Raw genomic sequence first — 12,216 nt, 5'->3', positions numbered from 1 at the left:
TTATTCAATTACTTAAATTTGCTTTCTTTTGTTTTAATTTAAGTACCTCAGATTGTACTCAGAATGAAGTGCAAAGCAACAACTAACTTTCATAACTTGTCCTAATTCCAAAGAATCTAGCAACTAGCAGCAACACATCCAACTCAAAGAAATTTTCCTCAGTTCCTCTAAAATACCTAATATATATATATATATATGAGTAATGTTAGAGATCTTTAACAATTAAGTCTCAACTTAAATCTTAATTGATGTAGCATTAATCTAATTTATGATAAAATATTTATTTAAACTGTTATGAAATTCATAATCGAGAAGATCAAGAACACGTAATAGTTGAGAATCAAATTATTGAGATCCCAACATTCAGTGCTCAGTGGCGCCTTTAATGATAGGCGAATTAGGTAGTTGCCTAGGGCCCCGTATTTAGGAAGACCCCAATTTTTGGGTATCTATTTAATAATTAATATAATTAATATTTTTTTAAGATTAAAAAAAATTAAGTTACGTATATATATATTTTTTGTACAATAAAAAAGCCTAATTTTTAGGCTTTACCGTATCATTACTCTCATTCATAATTCTCTCTTATTTGATAATCTTTACCTTAAATATAAGATATATTTTTATGGTATAATAATTATTTTGAACGTTACTTCTTTATTTTCTTTTACTATTTCCCAAAAAAAAAATCAATGCTTTCCCTTCCCAAAAAAACTCTTATTAAAATTCGTAATGTTAGATTTTTAGAGCTAACTTTTAGTATTCTATTAAAATATATTTAAAAACTCATTATCTATAAACCGATACACATTGAATCAAAGCTATTTTCAGCAAAAAGTTTTGTGCTCTCTTCTTTTTCTCTACAAAATTCATTGCCATCATCATTTTCATCTCAACTAGTCAATTGACTCAATTCCAGGTGCTATCATTCTATTTTTTTCTATTTTTTATTATTACTGTTCTTATCCTTTTAAAATTTAATTTATTTTTGATTTTTTGTATAGATTTTGGCTTGAATAATCTAGATAAAAATTGTGTTTATTTATTTGTTTTTTTTTTATTTGAAAAGCATGTCAACTAGAAAATATGCATCAGGATATGAAAATAAAAAGAGAGAATAGAAAAGTTAGTCCAATCTCAAAAAGGAGCTCTTGATAAATTTGTCACAACTAGTAAAAAAAATATAGATTTAAATGAAAAATTAGTTATTGAACAACCAAGTTCAAATGAATTAAACAATGATGAAACAGTGAATGAAATAAACAACATTGAAGATGATAACAATAAAATGCCTACAAAGTTAATGTAGGAAATTTATTTGTTCCAAAAAATATTTATGATACAGGAAGATGGGAAAATGTTGATTCAAAGTTAAGAGATCTTTTAGTTGAAAAAGGCTCAATTAGAGAGAATAACATAATTTTCCCAAAAGATGAAATTTCTAGGCATTTCTCTACTGCATTTTACGTTAAAATGTTACCAAATGGAGAAAAAACATGATAGAAAATGGTTAATATATTTAAAAGATTTTGATGAAGTATATTGTTTTTGTTGCAAATTATTCAATACAAGTTGTAGCAAAAATCAGCTTAATGATGAAGGAACAAGAGATTGGAAAAATCTTAGTTCTAAACTTAAAAGTCATGAAACAACCAATGAACATATAACTAATATGAATGCATGAGTTGATTTAGAAGCAAGACTATTGAAAAGAAAAACAATTGGTAAAGATGTTCAAGTAAGAATTGACAAGGAAAAAGAACATTGGCAAAAAGTATTAATAAGAATTATTGTTATTATAAAGAATCTTGCTAAAAATAATTTAGCATTTCGTGGAAAAAAAAATGAGAAGATTTGTGAGGAGAGAAATGAGAATTTTTTAAATTTAATTGAAATGATTGCAGAGTTTGATCCAACAATACAAGAACATATTCAACGTATTAAAACCAGTGAAATTCATAATCATTATCTTGGACATAACATACAAAATGAACTAATATTAATGCGAGCACTTGAAATAAAAAATCAATTAACAAAGTTAAGGAAGCAAAGTACTTTTCAGTTATACTTGATTGTACTCCATCTGTAGGCCACCAAGAACAATGTCTCTTATATTAAGATATGTGGATATTTCAACAAATCTAATAAAGGTAGAAGAATATTTTTTAGGATTTTTACAAGTTGACAATACCATTGGAAAAAAGTCTTTTTAATGAACTTGTGGATGTAATTAAAACTCTTGAACTTGATATTAATGATGTAAGAGGACAAGGATATGATCATGGATCTAATATGAAAGGAAAAAATCAAGGTGTACAAAAAAGATTATTAGAAATAAATCCTAGAACATTTTATACACCATGTGACTGTCATAGTCTTAACTTTGTACTTTGTGACATGACTAATTCTTGTCCTAATGCTATTTCATTTTTTGGAGTTGTTCATGGTCTTTACTCACTATTTTCTTCTTCATCTAAGAGATGAAAAATTATACAAGATAATATACCTAATTTAACTATTAAATCATTGTCACAAACACGTTGGGAGAGTCACATAGAAAGTGTCAAAGAAATAAGATTTCAAGCTCCCCAAATTAGAGATGCTTTACTCAAATTAGCAGAAGTTAATGAAGATCCTAAAATAAAAAGTGAAGTTAAATGTTTAGCAAGATATGAATTGGAAAACTTTGAATTTTTTTTAGGCATGATTATTTGGTATGATATATTATTTGTTGTAAACACTGTTAGTAAAAGCTTACAAAAGGACGATATGCAAATTGATGTTGCCATAAATCAACTAAAAGGTCTTATATCATTGTTTGAGAATTACAGAGAAAATGGTTTTGTGTCTGCTATGATTTCAACTAAAAAGATTGCAAATGAAATGGAAATAGAACCAAAATTTCATGAAAAACGTATAATTCGTAGAAAAAATAAATTTGGTGAGAATAATAATGAAGAGAAAATTACATCTCCCAAACATTCTTTTAGAATTGATTACTTTGTATATATAGTAGATCAAGCTATTTCTTCAATCACCAATAGATTTGAGCAGTTCCAATTCTATGAAAATATTTTCGGATTTTTATTTAATTTTGAAAAATTAAAATCATTAGATGATGAAAGTTTAAAAAGTTATTGTATTAATCTCGAAAATGTCTTGAAATATGATATGTTTTCTGATATTGATGGATTAGATTTGTTTTTGGAGTTAAAAGTCTTAAAAGAAGTTTTACACATTGAAAGAAATACTACACTTGATATACTTAATTATATTAAAAAAGTAGATTTTTTTCCAAATGCATTTGTTGCTTATAGAATACTATTAACAGTACCTATAAGTGTTGCTTCTGCTGAGAGAAGTTTTTCTAAATTAAAGTTAATAAGATCTTATTTAAGAACTATAATGTCACAAGAAAGATTAAATGGATTATCTATATTAGCTATTGAAAAATACTTGTTAACTAAATTAGAATATAAGATTTTAATTAATAATTTTGCATCTCAGAAAGCAAGAAGAATAAAATTTAATTGATTAGTAATTTGCATTAGTGATGGCTTGCAGTAAGGATCATAACAGGTAGGAGCAATGATTTAAAGTTCACAAGAAGATTATGATTGTGTCTAATGAAGTTTTAGATCATCTTAAGGAGATGGAATTTGTGGAAGATAAAGTTAGTTAATATTCATGTGGAAATAAATAGATATCTTTCCGACTATTTTTTTTATCTTGTTAATAATTGTTGTAATTTAAGGTATTATTGACTATAGTTGAATTCTGAGCTACTTGATGTTGTTTTGAGAGTTTTTTGAGCTATTTAATGTTCTTGTGAGAGTTGATATTTTAACATCAGAAGACCTAAAACAAAATTTCGCCTAAGGCCCCCAATTAGTTAAACCCGGCCCTGTCAGTGCTTTTCATATTAGGGCAAACTAACAACATCTTTTATCCAGCCTAGTAGTAGTAGTAGTAGTAGTAGTAATAATAATAATAATAATAATATTAATTTTAACAATAATAATAATCATAGAAATTCATTATTATTGTTATTAACTACTATCAAAATAATAAAAATAATAAAAATAATGTAATATACTATACTATAATATAATATAATAATATTGAGGACAAAAGGAAAAATATGAGATTTGGATGGGATAAAATGGAGAGTTTAAGGAATGATAACTTAGATGGTCAACCTCTCATGAGAATCAAGTTCTCATTCCTTAATTTAAAAAATATGTGGGCCCTACACATTTTATTCTCATTCTCCCTTTTATTTTAACAAATAACACTATCAATTATTTTCATCTCAAATTTTAATTCTCTAGTCCCACAAATAAATACACTATAAATACAAGAGTTTAAAGCAAACCAAAAGTAGGTGACGTATTATCATTCCTAACAACATCACATAATTCAATAGAAAAAAGAATAATGATTTAAGTTTAAAAAGATCACTTACTACAGTGAGAAAAGAACAATTGAGAGAGCTGCAACAGCATTCTAAAGTGTTGGGATTATGTACTCTTTAAAGCTTATTAATTAATTTATTTTTTTGAGATATTTTCAATTGCATAAACATTTTGAGTAAAGTCCATTTAATCATATTATATGTATTTATGTGATCACCATGTGGATTAACAGAAAACATAAATACAAGTTATCTTATGATTAAATAAATTAAGTTAGCAGTTGATAAAATAAAGTTGGGCACTTTATTTAGATATAGACTATAATAAATTCATTGAATGATTTGTCTTAATTATGTATGAATTTATTGATGTAGTATGATTACATTGAATATGATCACATATGAGATTTAATTAACTTTGTAATAATTATCAGACTTATTAAATCTCATAGGCATTGATTTTACTGTAATCTTAATCTTGAGTTAGTTATGATTTCATGATTGTAATTGTTATTCCATTTGAGTTACCAATGGGCACGACACACTCTTGTAGTCAAGATTACCCGGTATTTTGGTGGGAGCAATTATGAGTATTGAAGTTATAGATTAATAATATAGAATTTGTACAACACATCTCTTAATAGGTTTTCGGCACTTGATCATAAAATTCTCTGGCCATAGTGTGTCAACATATCTAGTATGTTGAAAATGACCATTAGAGAAAACCAATAAGTATCAAGGAACAAGATGTAATTAAATTGATTGGATAATTGAGATATCGATTTAATTAACGATGTGGTACAAAGAATTATGCAGTAAAGAAATCAATGTGGCATGAGTCGAATTATTATTCGAAAATACTATTCTAGATAGCATACAATTATGGAGGTCAATTCCAATCTTTTAGTGGAATAGATTTGAAATTAAATAATTGGGCTAGTTTGTGTGTAAGGGGTCTTGTGTTATTTTACAAGTTGAGCCCTTATAACAAAAGAACAATTAACGCCACTTTTGGTTTTATTAGTTTTTAATTTAAATCAAATGTGATTTAATAGAATTAAAAAATAAATAAATATGGAGCCTAGGGTTTCTACCAAATAGAAATATAAAATAGCTTATTTTCTCTAAAAGAAAAGAGAGAGCCACATTATACAGATAAGAAAAAAATATTTTTTCTCTCTAATTTTGAGAGAAATATTTTCTCATGCTAGTTGCTTTTACTGGTGATAATAGTGCCCACACGTCAAGTGCAGATCAAACATGAGTCATAACCTGGAAGATCATTAGTGACGGATCGTAATCTAACAAGATTGGTGGTGACGGATCGTGGTCTAACATGAGTGGTGGTGACGGATCGTGATATGGAAGCCTAAATTAATTCAACGAAAAAGCCAAAACGGATTGTTAAGGCATAATTTTCTAGATTACGAATTCCTATGTAATTATGTATTGTATGAGATCGGTCTTAAAAGTTTTTTTTGAGAAAAATTAATTTTTAACCAACACAAAGTTGCGTTGAATCATAGATTGAAAATAGGGCTCCTTATTAAATTATTTTATTTTAAATAGTTATAATCCGCAAGTAGATTAAATAAATAATAAAATAATATTAATTAAATTGTTAAAATAAGCAACCAGCATTTGAAAAGAATAAAATAAAGTTAAATAAATTTCTGCGCCACGTCATATTTAACAGTCACTGTCAAAGGTGCCGATAAAATATATTGTTTTGATATCCTGATTGGGAAAACACTCCTCAACATTATCAATAATGTTATATTGTTATGCTTGCAAAATTAAATACAAAGTATGTATCCTATGTGATTGTTGATCGCCACGTATTAATCTATAGTTAACTTTATTAGTTCATGGTTAATGTGTTAATTAGAAACATGGGAAATTTACGAAAATAACCATTATTATTTTATTATTTTTGCAATTAACCCTCTCAACTTTTTTCTATCAACATTAGCCAAACACAAGCCTTTTTTCTCAAATTACCCTTCTTTGCGTAACAAAACCAACATCGTTTCTCCCATATCGCCAAACCAAAAGCAGCTTTTCGCTCTTGATTCATCCGTCAACGGTGACCGCAAAAGACAACGATAAAAGTGATATCCGATCATAATTTATCCGGATCCAACATAAATCGACATCCGAATCCCGAATCCAACACAAATCGACATCACTTACTGGTATGAGTTATTTTCTGAACAACTGGGCAAAATCTGGATCTGGCGACAGGCTGCCTGTCGCAGCAAAACTTGGTGCGACAGGCAACCTGTCGCACCAAGCAAGGTGCGACAGGTGCCCGTCGCACCAAATCTTGGTGCGACAGGCGCCCGTCGCACCAAGCAAGGTGCGACAGGCGCCCATCGCACCAAACCTTGGTGCGACAGGCGCCCATCGCACCAAACCTTGGTGCGACAGGCACCCTGTCGCACCAAGATTCGGGCGACAGGTTGCCTGTCGCACCCACCATGAAATACATCATTAAAATTGTATTATTTTAATATGGCTGAAATAATTTTTTTTTTATAATTTCAGGCTTAATGGATTCAGTTGTACTTGAATTGTGTTACGATGGTTGGTGGGAGACATTAGAGAATAGCCGTATGGAGTACGTGAATGGTAAAAATCGAGCATTTTTTGTTGGAAAAAATTATCTGTTTGATCAGTTACTGGCAAGAGTATACGAGGTGTTACAAATTAACCCTAATGACTATAGTATCACCATGAAGACAACTTTGAGGTCTAGTAACACATTATATCGTATATGTGCAATGCCCATGGATATATGCGATGATGAAATGGTGAGGGTTGTGTTGCATATGGCATCAGACATAGCTAATTTTGGATGCATTCCTATATTCGTGACCACATCACCTCGAGTTCCGAGCGAAGGTATTGAGTCACATGTCGATACAGAAACTTCGTTTAGAGCAAATATGTCTGGCCCCGATAATGATGAAGAGGTGTTGCCAAGGACAATATCGTTGCAGCAAGATTACTCTCCAATCCACGATAATTATGACAACATTGATGATAATGGCGTTACGTTACAGGATGTTGGAGCAACAGTATTTCCAATAACAACGTCGTTGGAGCAACGATATTCTCCGTATCACAATAATGTTTTTCGGGACAATGATGATTTTCATAATGAGACAGAGGGGGATAATGTTTGTGCAGAACCTTCTAATACTACAAGGGGGGGCACTCGTTTCAATAATGATGGTGATGATGGAGGAGCCGGTCCTTCAAATGTTCCGTCGTTTCAGCATGAGGATGAGTGTGAAGACAATACTCCTGTGAATAACAGAGGCAATAGACCTATTCCTTCTATGGTTCGATCGAGAAGGCGAATTGACCCCCTTACAAATGTTGCTCCAACTTTGCCTTCGAATATGGTTGCTCCAAGCTTTGTTAGCAGTTGTGATTCAGATGATATCAGTGTGGGTAAGCTATTTGCTGAGAAAAATGAGTTTATATTACAACTACGCAAGGTTGCCTTTAGAGACAAGTTTGATTTCAAGATTGCACGGTCTACTACGACACGTTTCGAGGCTCACTGTTGTTCAGAATCATGTAAATGGCGTATTCGAGCAACTAGATGTTTGAACGAGCAAAATATTCCATGGGTGGTGAAGAGAATTGACAATGTACACACTTGTCATAATGAGGTATTGGTTGATGGACGTCATCAAGTCAGGAGCCAGGTTGTCGGTCATATTATCGCAGAAAAATATATTCAAGACAAGAGGATTTATACTCCGAATGACATAAGAGCAGATATGCAACAGGAATACGGTGTTCAGTTAACATACCAGCAGGCATATCGGGCGAGAGAAGTTGGTCTTGAAATAGTTCGAGGCAACCCTGCAGAGTCATACAACTTGCTCCCTAAATACTCTCACGTACTAACTACAGCGAATGAGGGTACAGTCACTCACCTCGAGCAGGATGGAGATGGTAATTTCTTGTACTATTTTGTAGCACTCGGATCTTCCATCAAGGGTTTTATGCAGTACATTCGGCCTGTCATTGCTGTAGATGGTACTCATCTGAAGGGATTATATCGTGGAAGCATGTTCGTAGCAACATGTCTTGATGGTAACAATCAATTGTATCCGTTAGCCATTGGGATCATGGATTCAGAAAACAACGATGCTTGGGAATAGTTTATGATGAAGTTACACGGAGTGATTGGCGATAGACCTAAGTTGGTAATTATCTCTGATCGATGCACTGCCATAAGGAGAGCCGTTCTTAAAGTTTTTCACAATGCAACTCATGGCGTTTGTTTTTACCACGTGAAAGGTAACATTAAGTCTCAGTTTAGAATGTCCAAAGCTCTTTGGGATCAATTTGAGCCTGCCTTTATTAATGCAGCAAAAGCATATGGCCATGAGGAATTTAAGAGACAACTTGAAGGGTTGTGGATGATCCACTCGGGTGCGGCTGATTACTTAGAAAATAATGTCGGTACGTGTAATTGGGCAAGGTTGCAGTTTGAAGGTAGGAGGTACAGCATTCTTACCACGAACATCGCGGAGAGTGTTAATGCGTTCATGAGGGAACCTCGAAAATTTCCTGTGACTCATCTTGTTGATCACTTTAGGAAAACATTGCAGCAATGGTTTTATGATAGGAAAATTGTGGCTGAATCAATGACAACTCGGCTAACAACATGGGCGGATGAAATAGTCACTGAGAGGAGAACTATAGCTGAAAGAATGATAGTTCGGCCGGTGTCTCCGCATCGCTTTCAAGTTATAGGCGGTGGGCTTAAGGAAGGGTTAGTTGACTTGCAAAAGAGAACTTGCTCCTGTAGAGTGTTCCAGCTTGATCAGCTTGTATGTGCTCATGCAATCGCGGCGTGTCTAACACACCGGGTGGATTTTATTAACCTTTGCTCGGACTTTTACACTACAGAATCGTTGGCGATGGCTTATGCACAACCAGTAGAGCCAGTTGGTGATGTGGCTGATTGGGAAATTCTAGATGAAATTCAGAAAATGCATGTATACCCACCAGTTGAGGCACCACTACCTGGCCGTCGTAAAGAGCTCAGAATACCCTCGGCTGGCGAGGACGTTGACCGGCGGACTGTTAGATGCGGTCGGTGTCATGAACTAGGCCATAATCGTAAGAGATGTAAGAATCCCATTGCGTCGACTCGAAGTTAGTTGTATTTTGTGTGTTATGAGTTTGTTAAAACTATTATTGTTTTTGTGTTCGTTGGTTAAAACTGTTACTGTTTTTTTTGTATTGTACACTTATATTTCATAAAACTTTATTTAAAATTTAAAATGTGAGACATTAAAATTATATAAACTTAAGTGTGGGAAGTAAAAAAAAATTCAAATTTCAACATTTAAATTACTACATAGGTTTACAATTGAATATCGTCATTAAATATATCAACCGCAATCTTCTTTCTAAAGTACTCGACATGACTAGCGTTAAACTCCAATCTAAGCCCGAACATTAAATACATCGTAACCATCAATACAAAAACACCGCAATCGCCAGTTCCGGGCTCTTGTTGTGGCGCGCTCTTAACTGCGATAACTTTCCACGGGTCTTCACTCTGCAACTCCGGTCGGATATTGTAGAAGCCAACGTATTCCAACCATCGAGGGAATATCACTTCAAGTGGCTTGAATTTCAACTTGTACCTTTTGTCGTCGCGATTTGTGAGTAATGAGTCATAAATCCAGACTTTGTTTTTTCGAAAGTCAACTCGTGCTAGTACCCAATGCGCGCCGTCGAAGTTAACAGGGATGAGTAGCTGCATATAACAATTGAAAAACATGTTCGTTATGTATGAAATTAAAATACAACAAAGAAAAAGCAACAACTTGAATATTTTCATTAGATAGCATGTGAAATGTAATAAAATACATACCATATCGACATCCGTCATTGATTTAGACATTGTGTGCTGTCGGCCACAAAGATAACTATTCACGTGGTCGTCGAATACCATTGAATCGACTGCACAATTCCCGTTATTCCATAACTGATTCAAGAACACCTAATACATAGATAACCAAGAAATGCATAAATTAATAAAACTTAAATTTTTACATCCACATAAAATTTATAAGTTTTGTCGGCACGTTACCCAAAAAAATGTGTCAGTATGTGTGACACGTTGGAGTAAGGCATTTGGATACTGCCGTTGCTTCTCGCTAATCAAGCGGAGATACTCGTGAATATGCTGTAGAGAAACAGAAATATTACGAGTTTTTAAAAACAAATTTATACAAAAATCCACAACAGTATACACCACGAGGAAATTATAAATACCTCATCGCCTAACCATCCCATCGAAGCTGTCCCCAAAATTATTTGAAAGAATGACCGCGGGTGCTGGACTCTCCGGCGGACTCTGCTATCACCAGTAAACCATTGATCAAACTCAGCAAACAGACTAGAGTCCTCCAAGCCTCTCAGTGGATTTACTTCCACACTCGTACTCATGTCAATCGCATGCTCCATGATTTGGGGTCGAGGTAAAGGCCGGACGTTCTGTCCTTGCCTGACCGGAGGAATCATGTAAGGACTGTTATAAACATACGACGGTATGTACGCGCGGCCGAACTTACTAACGCCCGGAGGCACCTCTGTGAACACCTGCACGCTCTCCCCACTTACATCCCCGTAGAAACTATACAATGATGTGGGCGTAGACAAATTTTCATTGCCCACGTCAGTATACACTCCAACGTCATCCGGGGCCTGTACATTCGCCAAAAAGAACATATTAAATAACTATCAAATTAAAAGTTAAACGAACATTATTATCAAATTTAAATTAGCTTACCGCATACGAGCGTGCAGTGGGAGAATCCTTATTTGGACGTTTAGAAAATGTGTCGATGAAGCCAACAACGGTTTCTTTAAAATCTTTTAATTCTGACTTTATTTCATACACGTTACGATCAATCTTATCCAGCCGTCGTCGTACGTAATCATTAAACTGCTTTGTCCTCGACTATTACAAAAGAAAAAAATAAAACTTTAGAATAACAATAAAAAATTAATAATTTATAAAAAAAAATATCGTATATTCTTTCTAACCTCAGAATCTCGTGCGTCATCAGAGTTGTCTGTTTGCTGCTGGTGGTCATCAACAGCCACCTCATCCTCAAAAGTGTCATGCCCCACCTCATCCGCAAAAGTGTCATGACGCTGCTCTGGTATTGGGTTTGGTATGTCGTCATGATCGTCATGCTCGTCTGAATGCCTTGTAACCGACGGCATCGCGTTGATTGAGGGTTGATGCTGTATAAAGTATCATTTAAAATTAGTAAATGAAAAGTCAAAAATTTCGATTAACAAATTTTTAGTGCTTAGAGTATACCGACCTTATGAACCCAGTCTGGAATGCTTGGCAAGTAATCCTTCACAGAGAGCCAATAATTTTTGCTACTCTCCTTTGAATTTGGCTCAAGGGTTTGTAAAACGTCCCCCTTCCATAAATTCAATTTAAAATTTTAAGTATACATAACTTAAATTTAGTAAAGTTTAAAAAATAAGTAATACATATTACTTACAAGACGAGATTCGTCGTTGAAGAACGAATAAACCTCCGCAAAGTTGATTCTCGACGACGCCATGGGCTTCCATTGCAGAATGCGGGGAATCTTATTCTTCGTTTTGACGACCCATGTTGATGGCAACCCTCCGATTGCTTCGTAAATCCAAGCCTACAACAACCAAAGTGAAAAATCAAATAAAACAACTATCAAATATTTAATACAATAAAACTTATTAATAAACAAAAAAAAATA

General features: G+C 33.3%; 2 protein-coding genes across 2 annotated transcripts; one reads left to right on the top strand and one right to left on the bottom strand.

The window, feature by feature from the left end:
• Positions 1–8,601: 8,601 nt before the first annotated feature.
• On the top strand, positions 8,602–9,603 carry LOC127901852 (uncharacterized). Its single transcript, XM_052439872.1, has one exon. The coding sequence runs from the start codon at positions 8,602–8,604 to the stop codon at positions 9,601–9,603; it is 1,002 nt and encodes a 333-aa protein (XP_052295832.1).
• Positions 9,604–11,133: 1,530 nt separating this feature from the next.
• On the bottom strand, positions 11,134–11,799 carry LOC127901933 (uncharacterized). The gene is made up of 2 exons (XM_052440160.1): positions 11,504–11,799; positions 11,134–11,417 (listed from the first exon to the last, which is right to left on the bottom strand). The coding sequence occupies exons 1-2, from the start codon at positions 11,684–11,686 to the stop codon at positions 11,238–11,240; spliced, it is 363 nt and encodes a 120-aa protein (XP_052296120.1). The 5' UTR covers positions 11,687–11,799; the 3' UTR covers positions 11,134–11,237.
• Positions 11,800–12,216: the final 417 nt, after the last annotated feature.

The sequence above is a fragment of the Citrus sinensis genome, chromosome 4 (genome assembly GCF_022201045.2).
Source record: "Citrus sinensis cultivar Valencia sweet orange chromosome 4, DVS_A1.0, whole genome shotgun sequence".
Classification (NCBI taxonomy): Eukaryota; Viridiplantae; Streptophyta; class Magnoliopsida; order Sapindales; family Rutaceae; genus Citrus; species Citrus sinensis.
The sequence above is the reverse complement of the archived record's forward strand: the minus strand, read 5'-3'. Positions and strand labels throughout refer to the sequence as shown.